This window comes from Theropithecus gelada, chromosome 7a, assembly GCF_003255815.1.
Source record: "Theropithecus gelada isolate Dixy chromosome 7a, Tgel_1.0, whole genome shotgun sequence".
Classification (NCBI taxonomy): domain Eukaryota; kingdom Metazoa; phylum Chordata; class Mammalia; order Primates; family Cercopithecidae; genus Theropithecus; species Theropithecus gelada.
In genome coordinates this window covers 550,101-566,303 of record NC_037674.1, presented here as the reverse complement: position 1 = coordinate 566,303, position 16,203 = coordinate 550,101, and the positions used below count along the sequence as shown (strand labels likewise).

The window sequence follows — 16,203 nt, the reverse complement described above, 5'->3', positions numbered from 1 at the left end:
GAGCCACCACGCGTGGCCAGAAGGACTAATATAAATTTGTTTGCCATTTACCCAGTTTGTTTTTTCAATTGCATACTGAATGAACATTTTTGTAACACAAGCTGGGGATAGCAAGATGCATAGGAAAGAGGCGTTCAGCATGTAATGACTTCTCAAAAATTTCAGATGATACAAAGACAGAAATAAGGGTGCCTAACCTGCATCCTAGTTTATCAAAGCTTCGCTGATGCTCAGAGCCCCCCAGGCTTGAATAGGGGGCTTGAACACCCACCCTGAGAGCCCCTGGCCCAAAACGCCTGCATGCGGTTTTGAGGGAGGTGCAAGTTGAGATGTACTCAATCGCTGGGGTTAGACAATGCAGAAGCCATCGGCTGGCCTTTCTTACAAGCTGTAATGTTTATGATGCACAGTAAGCTGAGGCGATCATCCAACGTAGGGAAATAAAAGCTTTTTTATGAACCTAGTTAAACTATTTATTTGAGGACATGACTGACATACAGTTTAGCATTAAACACTCTGACGTCAGTGAAGAGACCAGTTCCATCAATGTGGTCACATGAGCTGTCCAACAAAGGACAAGAGTCTGGTGTCTTAATCCAACATGCCCCCAAATATAACTCTGAAACAATTTCTAGTCATATAATCAACATCAGGGTAAAAATCATGTGCTAATACAAAGGTACAGGAACAAAGAATGTGTTCTTCGTGGCTCTCTGTGTCTGATCCAAGAGACGAGGCCAGTTTCATTTGAGCATTAAATGTCAAGTTCTGCATGCTATCATCATCAGGGGCTGAGGCTCCTCTTTGTTTGTAACTGTGAGTTTATGTAGACTTGAAGCAGTATAAAGTTACAAACGGTCTACCAGTCGTTTCTTTGACCACTACCCATGAGACATATTAGTAACTCTGGCCTATGACACTGGCAAAGAAAACTACCAGTGCGGGGAGGGTGTGAGGATAGTGGGAGCATGAACTGTTACAACCTATAATCGGATGTATCATCAAACTATCACTGGGCCTGTGACCCACTCCACTTCTCAGAACTTAACAAAAGGGGCAACTGAAGACACACCCAGATAGCCCTGCCTGTACCACAGAAAAGTGGGCATGGCCCCCTAGCACCATCAGAGAAATCTAACAGAGTAAACCAGGACACACCTCTGCAAGAGAGGAGCAGGCTGCAGGCAGCTGCCAAACACAAGCAGCCCCACAGCCCTATTCCATGGCAGGGAGGAGCGCAGCAAATTTTAAAAGGCAGTGATCCTGCTTTGGCTGTAACAAACAGACACACACCTCCCAATGTAACAGCAGCGGTTATCACCATGCAGTGGGAAGAGGGCTGATTTTATCTTCCCCATTCTTGCTGACCTGTGTTTGTGCTTTTGGACTATCTGATATAAATCTTCATTACTTCTATATAAAGGAACACACCGACATTCCTGGAAGGCCCAGCACATCACATACAGGAAGCCCACAAAAAGGAAGGTGGCACCTGCTCTTTAAAGTTGGGGTGCACGGGATGGCAGGCTACCAGCGCTCTCGTCCCAGCCCAGGCACCCACGAAAGCATCACTTCTAAGGCTGTCAGGCCACAAGAAAAGCACAGGACATGTCTCTTCATGCGCTACCTGGATGCGGTTCAGCTCCACCACGGGACCGTGCTGACGATCGCGCACCATGGTTGCTTGCACTACTTTTCGGAAAGCTGCCTCCTAAAACACATCAAACAGACAAAATTTAGAATCTGATACAGAAAGCATCACTCCTGGAGAAATCATGACATAGTTTTGTTTAAGATCTGATTTGAAGAAGACCTTAAGAACAGAAAACTGCCAGCTCCCTTTTCTCAAGCTGTGAGGGTGCAGGGGACCAGGCTGGCACTGAAGCGCACAGGGACAGAAGTCAGGGCAGGCAGTGCCAATGGCCAGGCAAGAGGCAGGTCCCTCAGGAAACTACCTCCACCCACCAGCGTGCCAGAGGCTGGAAGAGCCCAGCACATGCAGGGTGCAGAACAGGGAGGGCTGGGCCTGGCGAGCACCTGCTCTGACTCAGGTCTCGAAGTCAAGATTTCCCTGCCAAACATTAAGTCCACCACTGACAGGGACTGATGTTAAACCACTGACTGCCACACAGCAGCCACAGGGCCAGGGAGCGCCGTAGAGCCAACCAGAGGTCCTGGCTGTGAACACACTGAAAGAAATTGGGAGCGCCCAGGGAGAAGACAGCAGGGCGTGGTCAAACATGAGCGCCACAGTGAGGACCCAGCCTTTCCCCAGGTGGGAACAGGTCGGCCGTGCCCATGGGGAAAGGGTGCAGGATACAGCAAGCAGCCGTGACAATGGAAAGGGAGGAGACAGGTCAGCAGGGGTCTCAGCTCTCTTGGCCAAGTGGCCAATCGTGCCTTCTTTCAGTTAGGGGTGGGCTGTGGGAGCGCAAGGGTCCTTCAGTGGAGGCTGAGCCCTTGCCCAGTTCAAAGGCTAAGAACTCCAAGCTGCTCCAAGGCAGGAGGTGAGGGCCCTAAGCGCCAGAGGAGACCCGGAACAGGCATCCTGGAGGCACCTCAGCCCCACGCCTCTTGCACAGCCCAGACTCATCCTGCTCCCACGGGCCCTGCCTGGACCCCAGGGGAGCTCCCCCTCCACAGAAGCACTCCCCTCTCCTCCCAGTCACCAGCCCGCCCACCTTCCTGGAGAGTCCCTTTTGGTGCTCTGGACCGGGAGTAGTAACACCCCCTCTCTGAGGCCGATCCTCACCACACCCAGGACCAGAACCGAGGCTGCCTGCACATTTCCTAACCAGAGGTCCCTTTCAGATGCCCTCAGCACTCCCCTGATCTTCTGCAGCCTCAGCAGGTGCCAGACACTGCTGCCCACCGCTCCCCTACCACACACCAGCTCCCACCCATGCCCTGCTCACAGCCTGCACAACGCTCGTACAGGGCCAGGTGGGACGTGCCCCTCCTCTCACCGTTTTTCTCCCTGCAAAGAAAGGTTTTTTACCTCTGCACTGCCTATTATCATCACAACTTTGAAGGATTAAAAAAAGAAGGCAAAATTAATTAATTGCTACTTATTATTGAATAGTAATTGAAATTACATTTCCTATCCATTTTACCTGCCTACGATTTCTTCTGCCTCTCTCATCAGAGAGATGATCTTTCCATTAAACACAAGCCTCATCACCTCCACCCTCAGGCACACATGAAAGTAAAATGAATGCCCCAGTCCCGTTCAGCAGAAATCGTTCTACTCAAGTGGAAACAAAACCAGTCTTTAAAAAGTAACCTGCTGGGACAGGACTCCAAAACATCTCAATGTTATTAAATCACTAAGAATGGGCCATGATATCTGACAACAAAACATATCACAGAATCACAATCAGGATTAGTGTTCCTCAATCCAATTCTGAAGCTCTTCCCTGCACAGAGATGCCCCTACCATAGGATCATTAGCCCCTTCGAGATCATCTTGTCAAGCTGCTTGCCAGAAACTAACCCAACCTCTAGAAAGCTCCAATTATTAGCAACATCTACAGGTCAAAAGCTGCCTGGTGACTTTCAGATGCCCTCACTCATGACTGTATTACTCACCCCTGTTAATTCTCACTTGGCCAGCAATCTCTACACATTCAGGCATGGACCTTCAAGGTAAGCTATCTGTGACTCCTGGCCCCCTCTGCTGGACATCCCGGGAGAAACAGTCCAATCGCCCGCCTTCCTGTGTCAGTGGAACTTGCCATAATGCCACAAGGCCAGGCAGGCAGAGGAGGACCGCAGGAACAAAGGCTGAGTTTATGAAGGCCCACCTCATCCTTCTGGAGCGGCGAGAGGCAGAGATTACGAAGCAGAGATGCAGCACCATACTGTTTGTTTTTAACATAAACTCCAAAAGGGAGGAAATTTTTGCCTGTTTTCTCATTGATATAAAGTACCCAGAACACAGCCTGGCATGCAGGAGGCACTCCGTGAACATTTGCTGAACGAGCCGCATTCTATGTGCTCTATTCCCAGGACCGGAATTCTGTTGGGTTACAATGTACCGAAGACACCAGTTTCCCCTAGAGCAAAGACTGCCACTCGAATACCTTTCCCTGGGATATCAGAATTCCTCGCAGGGTGTCGAACCCAACAGAAGGCCCGAGTCCAGTTTCGTCGAGCGAGCCTTCCAGGTCGAACATGGGGATGCAGGGACAGAAGAGCTCGGAGAGGTGGTGCAGCAGCAGCAGGCGGTTCCTCAGTGCGATGATGGGGATCTCCTGCAGGTGATTGTACTCCATGGGGACCTGGAACACAGAAACGGCCTTCAGCCCCTCAGGCACCAAAGGCACAGGGGGGCCACAGTGTGACACCCATTAAGGATTCTGAAAACAATTGTTTCAAAACCAGAGAAGCATTATGTTTTCTGAGTTTGCTTTACAAAACCTCACTGTGCTGCTTTTAAAATAATATTCTGTCCAATTTGACTGTAAAAAAAAAAATTTGTCTATACAAATATATTTACTAAGAAGCGTGAGGCATGTACATCAGAACAGTGGTGAGGGTTATAAGAGATCTTAGAAGGTGATACACACCGTACACACAGAATGTTGGCTGGCATGAATATTAAGGTTTTTTTTTGAGACAGGGTCTCACTCTGTCACCCAGGCAAGAGGGCAGTGGTGCAATCACTGCAGCTTTAACCTTTCACACTCAAGCGATCCTCCCACCTCAGCCCTCAGCCTCCCAAGTAGCTGGGACTACAGGTGTACGCCACTATGCCCAGCTAATTTTGTAGAGACAGGGTTTTGCTATGTTGTCCAGGCTCGTCCCGAACTCCTGAGTTCAGGCAATCCGCCCACCTCGGCCTCCCAAAGTGTTGGGATTACAGGCATGAGCCACCACAACCAGCCAAATATCGAGGCTCGTAAATACACTGTTTGGTTAACATTTACTGAGCCTGAATTACTTTCACCGAGAAGCCTCTGTAAATACACAACGACAGGATGTAGCACGTGACAGGAGCACACTTTGCTCGCCCCCGACCCACCCAGCCTGCCCGGACTCACCTGTGCTGGGAGTTTGCCAGCGCTGGCGGGCTTGCTGGTCGACCAGGCGAGGGTATGTGCTGAGCCACAGGCCACACGGTTGACCTTCTTACCCTGAAGGGCAGCTACCAACCGAGGCCTCTGGATGGCATTGGTGGTTCCATCTCCCAGCTGTCCCTCATCATTGTCGCCCCATGTATAAACCTCACCTGAATGAAGTGCATTTAGAATCAGAACCTGTACACTAGGGCCAACAAACGCATGGCTGCCAATGTCTTCCCATCACACAGAGAACCAACGCTCCCTGCCCTTCAGCCGGGTGTTGACCTAGTTGTCAACTTTACATCTGACCTAGACGTGAATGTCTGCTTTACGTATGACCTAAATGTGAATACACGCTAACTACACATCCAAAGAGGCGCGCGTACTTCCCAGGACTCTCCACAGCCCCTGCTGGCCACCAGGCCTCTTCTAGTAAGAGGCACAGGACTCTGGTCTAAAGCCTTCAACAGTGTTAGTTCTCAGGACTAGGCGTGAACGGCAGCGGTTCTCCATCAGAATAATATCAGAACAGACAGCAATATCCCGAACATCCCAAATCCATCGGAATAATAATAGAACAGATAGCAATATCCTGAACATCCCAAATCCATCAGAATAGTGTTAGAACAGATAGCAATATCCCTAACATCCCAAATTGCTCTTGCATGTGAAACAGAAGAGGAAAAGTCTGTTTGATTTATTTTATACTTTCTTTTGAGATAGGGTCTCACTCTGTTGCCCAGGCTGGAGTAAACTGGCATGATCACAGTTCACTGCAGCCTCAACCTCCCCAGCTCAAGTGATCCTCCCACCTCATCTCCCAAAGTGTTGGGATTACAGGCATGAATCACTGTGACGAAGTCTCACTCTGTCGCCCAGGCTGGAATGCAGTGGTGTGATCTTGGCTCACTGCAATCTCCGTCTCCCGGGTTTGAGTGATTCTCCTGCCTCAGCCTCCTGAGTAGCTAGGCTTACAGGAGCACGCCAACATGCCCAGCTAATTTTTGTATTTTTAGTAGAGATGGGGTTTCACCATGTTGCTCAGGCTGGTCTTGAACTCGTGACCTCATGATCCGCCTGCCTCGGTCTCCCAAAGTGCTGGGATCACAGGTGCGCGCCACCATGCCCCAGTCAATTTTTGTGTTTTTAGTAGAGATGGGGTTTTACCATGTTAGTCAGGCTGGTCTCGAACTCCTGACCTCGTGATCCACCTTAAAATTCCTGTTTTAAAAATCAAAACCACAATGTGATACCACCTCACTCCTGCAAGAATGGCCATAATAAAATAAATAAATAAGCAAATAATAGATGTTGGCACGGATGTGGTGAAAAGGGAACACTTACACTGCTGGTGGGAACAGAAACCAGTACAACCCATTGAGATTTTCCCTCTAGAGGGGATAAAAACCAGAAACAAGCTATCTGTGAAAATGCGCTGTGACGGAAAGCATTTTCCATGCTCCACTCTGGAAAAGTGTGGAGATTCCTCCAAGAACTAAAAGTAGATCTACCATTTGATCCAGCAATCCCACCACTAGGTATCTACCCAGAAGAAAAGAAGTCACTATTTGAAAAAGTACTTGCACACGCATGTTTATAGCAGCACAATTTGCAGTTACGTAAACATGGAACCAGCTCCAAAGCCCATCAATCAATGAGTGGATAAGAAAATGTGGTGTATATACACCACAGAACACTACTAGCCATAAAAAGGAATGAAACGATGGCATTCACAGCAACCTGCATGGGACTGGAGACCATTATTCTAAGTAAAGTAACTCAGGAACGGAAAACCAAACCATATGTTCTCATGCTATGAGGATGCCGCGGCTTAAGAATGACACAATGGACTTTGGGGACTCGGGGGAAAGGGTAGGAGAGGAGTGAGGGATAAAAGACTACACACTGGGTACTGTGTACACTGCCTGGGTGATGGGTACACCACGTTTCAGAAATCACCTCTAAAGAACTTATTCATGTAACCAAACACCACCTGTTCCCCAAAAACTTGTTGAAATAATAAATTAAAAAAATAACATACAAAAAGAACATGCAGTTTGTATTCATACCCTAAACATAAGATTCACCATTCACGAGAATCATCACACTTTTCAGTGCACCGTGTTGGACCTCAACCAAGAAACACCACCAGAAAATATTCTCAGGCAAGGTCCCTGGTGACCAGGATGGAAACAAGGCTCACGTTCTCTGGAGACACCATTAGCCTTGTCAAATCTAGCTCCTCGGGTGTCTGGAAAGTGTGATGCCTGCGTGATCAAGGGCAGTGTGCTTGTCTCCTGCCCCTGCCTGCTCCCCTGTGCTTGTCTCCTGCCCCTGCCTGCTCCCCTGTGCCCTGCCTGCTCCCTGCAGGTTGCTGCTAAAACCACGAGGCGGGTGTCGCACACACAAGGTGAGGAGGGCGTCTCTGCAGACGCAGCCGGGCACAGGGAATGAGTCCGCGAGCATGAGGAGGGCTTCCACCCAAGTGCTAGGTCCGAGGCGGGTTAGCCAAGACCCCCACAAGTGAGGGGCGGAGCCACGCACCAGAGGATGAGACGCTGGTTATGCACGGGGTCAGGGGGCCAAACTGCCAGAGAGAAAGGAGCTGCAAGGTTGCCGAGAGAAAACTGGAATGAACCCTGTGGATCCTAACTGGACCTGGGGATACTGATGGGAACTCACAGCTTTCAACACACATGCAGATCCAGGAGGAAACATCAAACATAAACCGGGGTATTGTTTACATGACCAGTCCCTGGCTTTGCCCATTGAGGAGGCCTGAGGAGCGGTGACGCCTCAATAGCAATGAGCTCACCCATCATCCAGACCTTGTCTGCTCAAGGCCATTCTCCTCCACAGACGCCAGGCTCCTTGGAGAAATGGCCAGGTCAAGGCGTGGGGTATGGCGGGACCAAGAGGCGGCTGATGTTCTTCTGCCAGAGCAGGGAAGTTCTCCCAGACAACAGGGACACACAACGGGGCAGAGCCAGCCACACAGAGCACAACTAGAGCATCAAAACAAACAGGAAAAGACTCTATACCCCAATGAATACATTAGGATCCATGATGAATTCATTCAAAGCTGCATAAGAAAGGAATATTTAAGTAGATTCAGGTGTCCCTACCAAATCCTTATTATAAACAATGTCCACGGTGAAAAGTACGGCAGACAGCAACGTCACCAAGCGACTGTAGTGAGCATCATCAGAAAGGAGACAAACTGCATGTCACCTGCAAGGATGAACTGTGACGATCAAAGACACACAACCCGAACCTACAGCAGAAACACCGGAAAAAACCCAGACTGAAGAACGTGCTACAAAATAACTGGTGTCAAGTTGCCAGAGGCCCAGGAAGACTGAGGAAGTGAAAAGATGATGCCAGGTACTGAGGGAGTGTCACAGGACAGTGAAATGATTAAAGGGTGCGTGCTTATATAACTCACCAAAGGCTTTAACGGCCGGGCACGGTGGCTCAAGCCTGTAATCCCAGCACTTTGGGAGGCTGGGGCAGGCGGATCACAAGGTCAGGAGATCGAGACCATCCTGGCTAACACGGTGAAACCCCGTCTCTACTAAAAAATACAAAAAAAACTAGCCGGGCGAGGTGGTGGCGCCTGTAGTCCCAGCTACTCGGTAGGCTGAGGCAGGAGAATGGCGTGAACCCAGGAGGCGGAGCTTGCAGTGAGCTGAGATCCGGCCACTGCACTCCAGCCTGGGCCACAGAGCAAGACTCCGTTTCAAAAAAAAAAAAAAAAAAGGCTTTAACAAGGAGCACAGTTTGCGGGACGGCCATGTTAGTGAAAGATGGCGCCCACATTTTCCACCGCTGCCATAACACATCCCCACCGCCCGGCTGGCTTAAACCACACACACTTAGGATCCTTTCGCTCTGCGGGTCGGAAGTCCCGCATGGGTCTCCCTTCCCAGAGGCCCCGGGGAGAGTTTCCTTGCTCATTCAGACACGGCTCGGTTCTCTTGTGGGACTGAGGTCCAGGTTCCTTGCTGGCTGAGCTATTCTCAGCTTCCAGGGGCCACCCCATTCCCCCACCCTGCTCCTCCACGAAAGCCAGCAACAGAGGGTCGAGAGCTCTCAGACTTCGAAAATCTTTCTACTACCTCTTCAGTCACATCTCTGACTGACTCCTGTGCCTTCTTTTCTGATCAAAAGGTCTGTGTAATTACACTGGGTTCACTAAATAATCCAGAATAATCTCCATAACAAGTCAGCGGATTCACAAACTTCATTCGACCTGAAAAGTCCCTTTCGCCATCGTGTCAGCGTTCCCCGGACCAACCCCACACTCGTGATTCTCCAGCACAACTTACAAGACTCAGCATACACTCCTGCTCAGAGCTACAGCATATCACGGCAAGAGGACACACAGTAAGACCAGCACAGGGATGGGGACCTGCGGCAAAGCAGAGGGGGAACCAGGAGCAAGCTTCCAGAGTCCTCTCCCACAAGAGCCACACAGGACAAGCTTAACTGCCCCAGCACCGAGCTGTGTCAAGTGCCGTCTTCTGGGAAGCTGGGTAGAGACTCCAGGCCCAGGGTTTCCATCGGGGCTGATCACACAGGCACCCCCTTCCTGGCGTGTAACAAGTTCCAGACCAAGGAAGGCAGGTTTCAGCACAAACCACATCACTTGTACAGACAGTTCAGGCACAGTGAACCACACTTACCACCTAGGGAACAGGGTAGTCTTCCCAAAACCCAGGTTCCCAGACACCAGCATAGGGCCAAGCCTGCAGCAGGTCTGTCTAAGGACATGTCTCAGGCTGGCTGCTGGCTCTGTTCTGCACAGCCCAGTAATAAGTAGTAAGTAGAACTCTTTCACAGGTTTAACAGCAGGGGCTGAAATGACAGGGCCAAAGCCCTGCTGACTGCAGATAAGACTCTCAGGACATGGTATAAGCCCCAGCCTTTGCCTCCTTTTTTTTTTTTTGAGACAGAGTCTTGCTCTGTTGCCAGGCTAGAGTGCAATGGCATGACCTTGGCTCACTGCAACCTCCACCTCCCGGGTTCAAGCAATTCTCCTGCCTCAGCCTCTTGAGTAGCTGAGATTACAGGCACGCACCACTACGCCCAGCTAATTTTTGTATTTTTAGTAGAGACGGAGTTTCACCGTGTAGGCCAGGCTGGTCTCGATCTCTTGACCTCGTGATCCGCCCGCCTCAGCCTCCCAAAGTGCTGGGATGACAGGTCTGTGCCCCCTTTTAAGGCTGTGCATGTCATTTATGCTCAAGCAACCCTCTTAGATTCACCGGCCTCAGTCCTGCGGCGCCGAGCCCCCACCTACCGTCCTCTGTGCAGCACACACAGTGCAGGGAGCCAGTGGCAATGGCGATGACTTTCTTCCCCTGCAACCCTTGGACCTGCCGAGGCCTTCGAACATGGTCATCCGATCCATGGCCCAACCTGTGATAATCGCCTTTGCCCCTGCACATGAAGGAAGCATAGAAATTATGGAGCAAGGTCATCTCATTGACCACCCTGCCCAGCCTCCTAGGCAGCCTCTGCTCTTCAGGACACAACCATAGCCTGCTGCAGAAGGTACATTCCCATCCATGAAAAGGTAGTGAGCACACCCCAATTAAAATCTGGTTTTAGTGGGTTTAAACAGAATTTTGCATACCAGGTATAAACAGCTCCAGATTTGGTAAGGGCAACAGAAAACTGGGATCCGCATTCCACTTTAACTACTCCAAGACCGGTAAGAGAATCAATCTAGAAGGGGAAAAAGTTCAATTAGACAGACAGCATCAAGGCCCCTGCGGACTGCTATAACCACACTGAGATTTAACTAAATCTAGTAGGAAATCTGAAAACTTGTATCTATGATGAATAATTAGTGCAACTGAAAATCATATTCCACTTTATCTGAGCACTCCCAGAAAGCAGGGGGGACCGTGACTGACAACGTGCCCACTGGCACATTGTGGCCCAGCGGGACCCAGCACATGGCACTGGAAGGGGAAGCTCTGCAGGTGAGGCCTGCAAGCCTCTCCCCAGAATGGCCTCCCCCAGCCGTGCTTCTCTGTGCAGCAGCACCATAATCCAGCAGTCCCTGTGTCTCTCCTCACCTGTCCCAGCCCTCTCAGACCAGAGGCCCGCAGGAAAGGAGCAGCAGGCAAGGGGAGGGATGGCCAAGAGCAGTGGGCCCCACCCATCCTCCACACTGCACACTTGCCAGTCAACACTTTTCCTTATCCTGCAAGCTGCTCCTCATGACCTCGGCGATTGCTCTCATATGTAAGTTCTCATATTCAATTCCAAACTCAAATTAATTAAAACTGACTTCATTCTCTTAATGAGCTCTCCCCTGGTGTCTGGCCCTACCACAATGGCCTCAGGACATCCTGCTCCAGCCCCTCTGATGCCTAGCATCTTCACCCTTGAAAGTGCAAAGCCCAGGCTCTTTCCCGCAAGAAGGGGCCTCTGACGCATGCCACTGGTGAGGGTCTGCCCCAGAGGCACCTGTGCCACACCTGCAACCCCACAGCCCCACGAGAGAGGAGGCTGGGCAGAGACAGGTTCACAGCGCCAGGCTCCCAAGTATCCAGCAGAGCGCCTGGGCTACACGGCAGTGTGGTGCACACACTGATGTCACTGAGCAACATGTGCAGGACCTGAACCACATACCAGCCACCCGTTCATAAGAACAAAAGACATTCTGGCAAAGCTAAAAAATCACCTGGAGCCACGAGGCTTGTGTGGAGCAGAGCCGCCGACCCCACCAGGGCTGCAGGACTCGGGCGCTGGTGCAGGCCCTACTCTCGTTCCTCACAGGACACCCACCTGAGGTGGCCCTGGCTAACCCAGATGCAGTCCCTTTAGCAAGCACTGGCACCCCCCAGGCATGAGCCGTGGCAACTTCACACCACTATGAACTAAGAGAGTGTGAGCCTACATGCTAAATAAACCGGGGGGCTCCACGGTGCCCGGATGATCCCATCCACTTCTCAAAAGAACGCACACAGCACATAAAACACCTTATTCCCTCTAGGCCCTCCACACACTTTCTAGCCAATTACCCACTCTATTTACTGGAAAGAAGGTAAAGAGGAGGTTAAAGTGCTCACAGAGGGTCAGTAATGGGGGCTCTGAGGCCATGTTTTCCCAGAGGGCCCCTGGGGACCCCTGACTGGGGTGAGCTGGGAGAGCACTGGGCAGGGCAAGAATGGGAAGTACCTTCATTGGCACTTTACAGCCATCGCTGCCTCCTCGGCCAAGCTTGCCGTAGTCCCCGTCCCCCCAGGACCAGACAGTGTCGTCGTCCGTGAGGCAGAGGGTCTGGGCGTCTCCGCTGCCACAGGCGATGTCTACCACACGGTGGCCCTGCAGCGCCTCCACCTTCAGAGAAAAGGGACGTGGGTTGGCTGAGCACAACACAAGAAGGCTTGCCACAGGAGTGGCTTCACAACACTGCCATTCTTTTTTTATGGGGGTACCTGTTTTAAGCCTTTACAGAGATGATTTCTAAAATCCTATAAGACAAAAGAGAAAGCACCTTCATCTGTTTGAACTACACGCATCTAAACGATAGGAGAAGGTATTAGTGTCTTTGATGAGCCAACCCTACATTACCATGAAGGCTGTTTAATTACTTCTGGCACCCAAAAATACAGTGGGCCTTCTCGAAGCCAAAGCATTTTTCTAGACGCCAAGCAATATTTACCACTACAAAGAAAAGGATGTTTAAATGACTCATGGAAGAAATATGTACCAAGATGGTTTTTATTTCCACCAGAAAGAACTTCTACTTGTAAATGGGGCTATGATCAACAACCCTAAAACCAAAAAAATCTAGAACAGCAAATACTTTGGAATTTTAAAATCATAGCGACGGTGGCAAACTGCCCCCATCTGACAGCAGCAGCGAGGAGCGTGCAGCCCCCGGCCCCCGCACACGGCGCCTCCTCACCAGCTTCGGCTTCAGCTGGTCCTCGCTGTCGCTGTGCCCCAGCCGGCCGTAGCGGCCTTTGCCCCACGTGTAGAGGTCCCCGGCTGCTGTGACACAGGCACTGTGGGCTCCACCAGCAGCAACATCGACCACTTCAATTCCTCTCAGAGACTCAATGACACGAGGGCGGTCACACGGACTGCAAAAAAGTCACCAAATAGAACGGAAATACATTTTTCTTCTTAAACATTTTTCAGCGTGTTAAATACCTCTCAATCTACACCTTCCTAATCAGTTAATTGCTAAATCAATCAAGAAGAATCATTCAGACCTGAACTCAAAAGGTCACCACGTCCGACCTCCTTCCAGTACAAGGCCAGAGGGCAGGCCTTCCCCAGTTCTGACTCAGAGGCTGGAAAGTGACCACACATACCGGGCCAAGTTCGAAGCACAGCCCATTTTTCAAAGGTCTATGAGCTGAGAACAGGTTTTACATTTTAAAGGGTTTAAAAAAAAAAAAAAAAAATCATATGCAACTCCTAAAATAGTCACCATCTGGCCCTACAAGGAAAGTTTGCACTTCACCCCCACTACGAATTAACAATTCATTAAGGAGTTTTAACATATGCATGTCACTAGTCTGTAACACAGTGACTACTGATAACAAACTTTTTCTTTTCTTATTAAGTTTTGAAAGAAGCTCTTTATATATTGTGGCTATCAGACCCTAGTCAGATTATATGATTGTGAATATCCTTTGCCAGCTCATGGCTTCAGTCTCTTCACGGTGTCTTTCAAAGAACAGTTCATAATTTTTATAAAGTCCAAGTTATATCTTCCTTTCATGAATCATGCTTTTGGAGTTCAATCTAAAAATCTTTTCTGACCTAAAGTCACAAAAATTTTCTCATGTTTTCTTCTAGAGCTTTTTAGTTTTACGTTTTACATTCATGACTTTGGTTCATTTTGAATTAATGTTGGGATATAGTGTAAAGTACGAATTTAAGTTCATTTCTTGCCATAGGCTAACCAATTATTCAAAACCACTTGTTGAAAAGAGTGTATTTTCTCCAATGAATTGGCTGTGCACTCTTATAAACCGCGCACTAGAAATTGTGAGAAGTCCAGTTTCATTTTTCCACACTCGTCTTGTCAGTACTGCCTGTCAGTTTCTGGATTCTCTCTTCTGCTCCACTGATGTATCTGACTCTCTCTTTACGCCAGCACCAAACCACATTGTTTACTGCAGCTATAAAATGAGGCTTAAGTCAGGTAGTGCAAGTCTTCCGACCTTTTCCTCGTTTTCAGAGTTGATTGGACTATTCTAGGCCATTTGCATCTCCATACGTTTTATGTTTGGCTTATCGATTTCTATAGAAAGCTTGATTGAGAAGGTGTTGAATCTACAGATTTGAGGATAACCAGCAAATTAACAATACGGACTCTTCTGCTCCATGAACACAGCATGCCCCCTCATGACTTTAGGTCTTTCGAAAATTATCTGAGCAATACTTCGTAGTCCTCTGTCTACAGGTCATTCACATTTTGGGGTCAGATTTATCCCTTAGTTTTTCAATTCTGGGAAGAGGGTAAATGGTATTTTAAAATTTCACTTTCTGGTTATATATATGTATATGTATAGACATATAAGAAACTTTTATTTATTGATCTTCTATCCCTCAACACTGCTAGCCTCACTTATCAGTTCTAGTAACTTTTTGTAAACACCATCAAGTTCTCTGCATAAACAATGTTTTCTGCAAAAAAGACAGTTTTAATTCTCTTTTCAATCTAGATGCCTTTTATTTCTTTGCACTGCTGTACTGCACTTACTTAACCTGCTGTACAATGTTGAAGAGAAGTGGTGATAGCAGACATCCTTGCCTTTATCCTGAACTCGGGGAAAGCTTTCCATCTGTTGCCATTAACTACAATCTAAGCTCTAGGTTAACAGAGATGCCCTTTATCAGGTAAAGGAAGAGATCTTTTACTCCTAGACTACTCAGAGATTTTACAGAAATGGATGTTGGAGTTTGCCAAATTACTTTTTTCCTCCTCTTTATTAAGATGATCATATAGTTTTCTTTTTTACATTGATTGATTTTTCTAATGTTAAACCAAACTTGTGATTTCTGGCAAAAATATCTCACTTGGCCACACTATGTATTACTTAATTCAACATTAAAAACTTTTACATCTACGTTCATGAAGGATATTGGTCTGTATTTTCCTAGGAATGGCTGAGTCTGACTTTTATATGAGTAAAGCTATCCTCAGAAAAACGAGTTGAGAATTCCCTCTGCCAATTTTCTGAAAAAGTTTATGAAGAATTGTTATCTGTTAGCTACATGTCTGTTAGAAATCACCAGTCATCTGGTCCCAGACATTTGTTTGCAGGAAATTCAATTTCTTAGACACAAGTCATCTATTTCTTGAGTGAGCTGTGAAGAGTATGTGTCCTTTGAGGAACTTGTCTATTTCATCTAAAAAGTCAAATTTCTTAGCATTAAGTTGTACATTATGCTTAATTATTTTTTAATATCTGTATACCCTGCGGTGAGGAAAACTTCTCTATTCCTAATATTTCTAAAATTTGTAATCTCCTTTTTTCTTGATGAGTCTAGACAGAGATTTTAACAATTATATTGATCTTCTCAAAGAACTGGTTTTTGTTACCTTTATCTCTATTGTTTTTCCATTTTCTATGTTATGGATTCTGCTCTGCTCTTTCTTACTCCTTCTCTTTCTTGTGTTTACTTTGGATTGTATCCATCCTTATTGTCCTTTTCTAAGATGGATACTAAGGTCATAGTTCTGAGACCATTTTTCTTTTTTAAAATAGGCATTTCATGCAATAAATTTCCTTCTGAGTTCTGCTTTTGCTGGATCCCACACATTTTGGTACACTGTTTTCATTTTCACTCTTCAAAATTATTTGTAATTTACTTTCTGATTCATTCTTTGATCCATTACTTATTTAGAAATGTTTTACTTTCAAAATACTGGAGGCTTTCCAGGAATCTGTTATTAATTTCTAATTTAATTTCCCTGCAGACAGAGAACATATTGTACATAACTTGAACCTTTCTGAGGTGTAAGATTTGTTTTATGGCCCAAATCATGATCTATATTGGTAGGTATTCCTCATGCACTTGAAAAGAATGTAGTTTGTCCAGTAGAGTGTTCTAAAAAATGTCAGTTAGGTCAGGTTAGTTGATATAGCTGTTCAAATCT

The 16,203-nt window shown here is 47.8% G+C and overlaps 1 protein-coding gene across 1 annotated transcript in view; it reads right to left on the bottom strand.

The window, feature by feature from the left end:
• Positions 1–16,203, bottom strand: part of LOC112627419 (E3 ubiquitin-protein ligase HERC2-like) — a 213,049-nt gene that overhangs the window by 8,816 nt on the left and 188,030 nt on the right. Inside the window, exons 60-66 of the mRNA XM_025389651.1 lie at positions 12,991–13,168; positions 12,258–12,419; positions 10,702–10,793; positions 10,366–10,505; positions 5,043–5,230; positions 4,083–4,280; positions 1,628–1,711 (exon numbers count right to left, since the gene is read on the bottom strand). Of these exons, the coding sequence (XP_025245436.1) occupies positions 1,628–1,711; positions 4,083–4,280; positions 5,043–5,230; positions 10,366–10,505; positions 10,702–10,793; positions 12,258–12,419; positions 12,991–13,168 (1,042 nt within the window). The remainder of the gene's footprint in view (positions 1–1,627; positions 1,712–4,082; positions 4,281–5,042; positions 5,231–10,365; positions 10,506–10,701; positions 10,794–12,257; positions 12,420–12,990; positions 13,169–16,203) is intronic.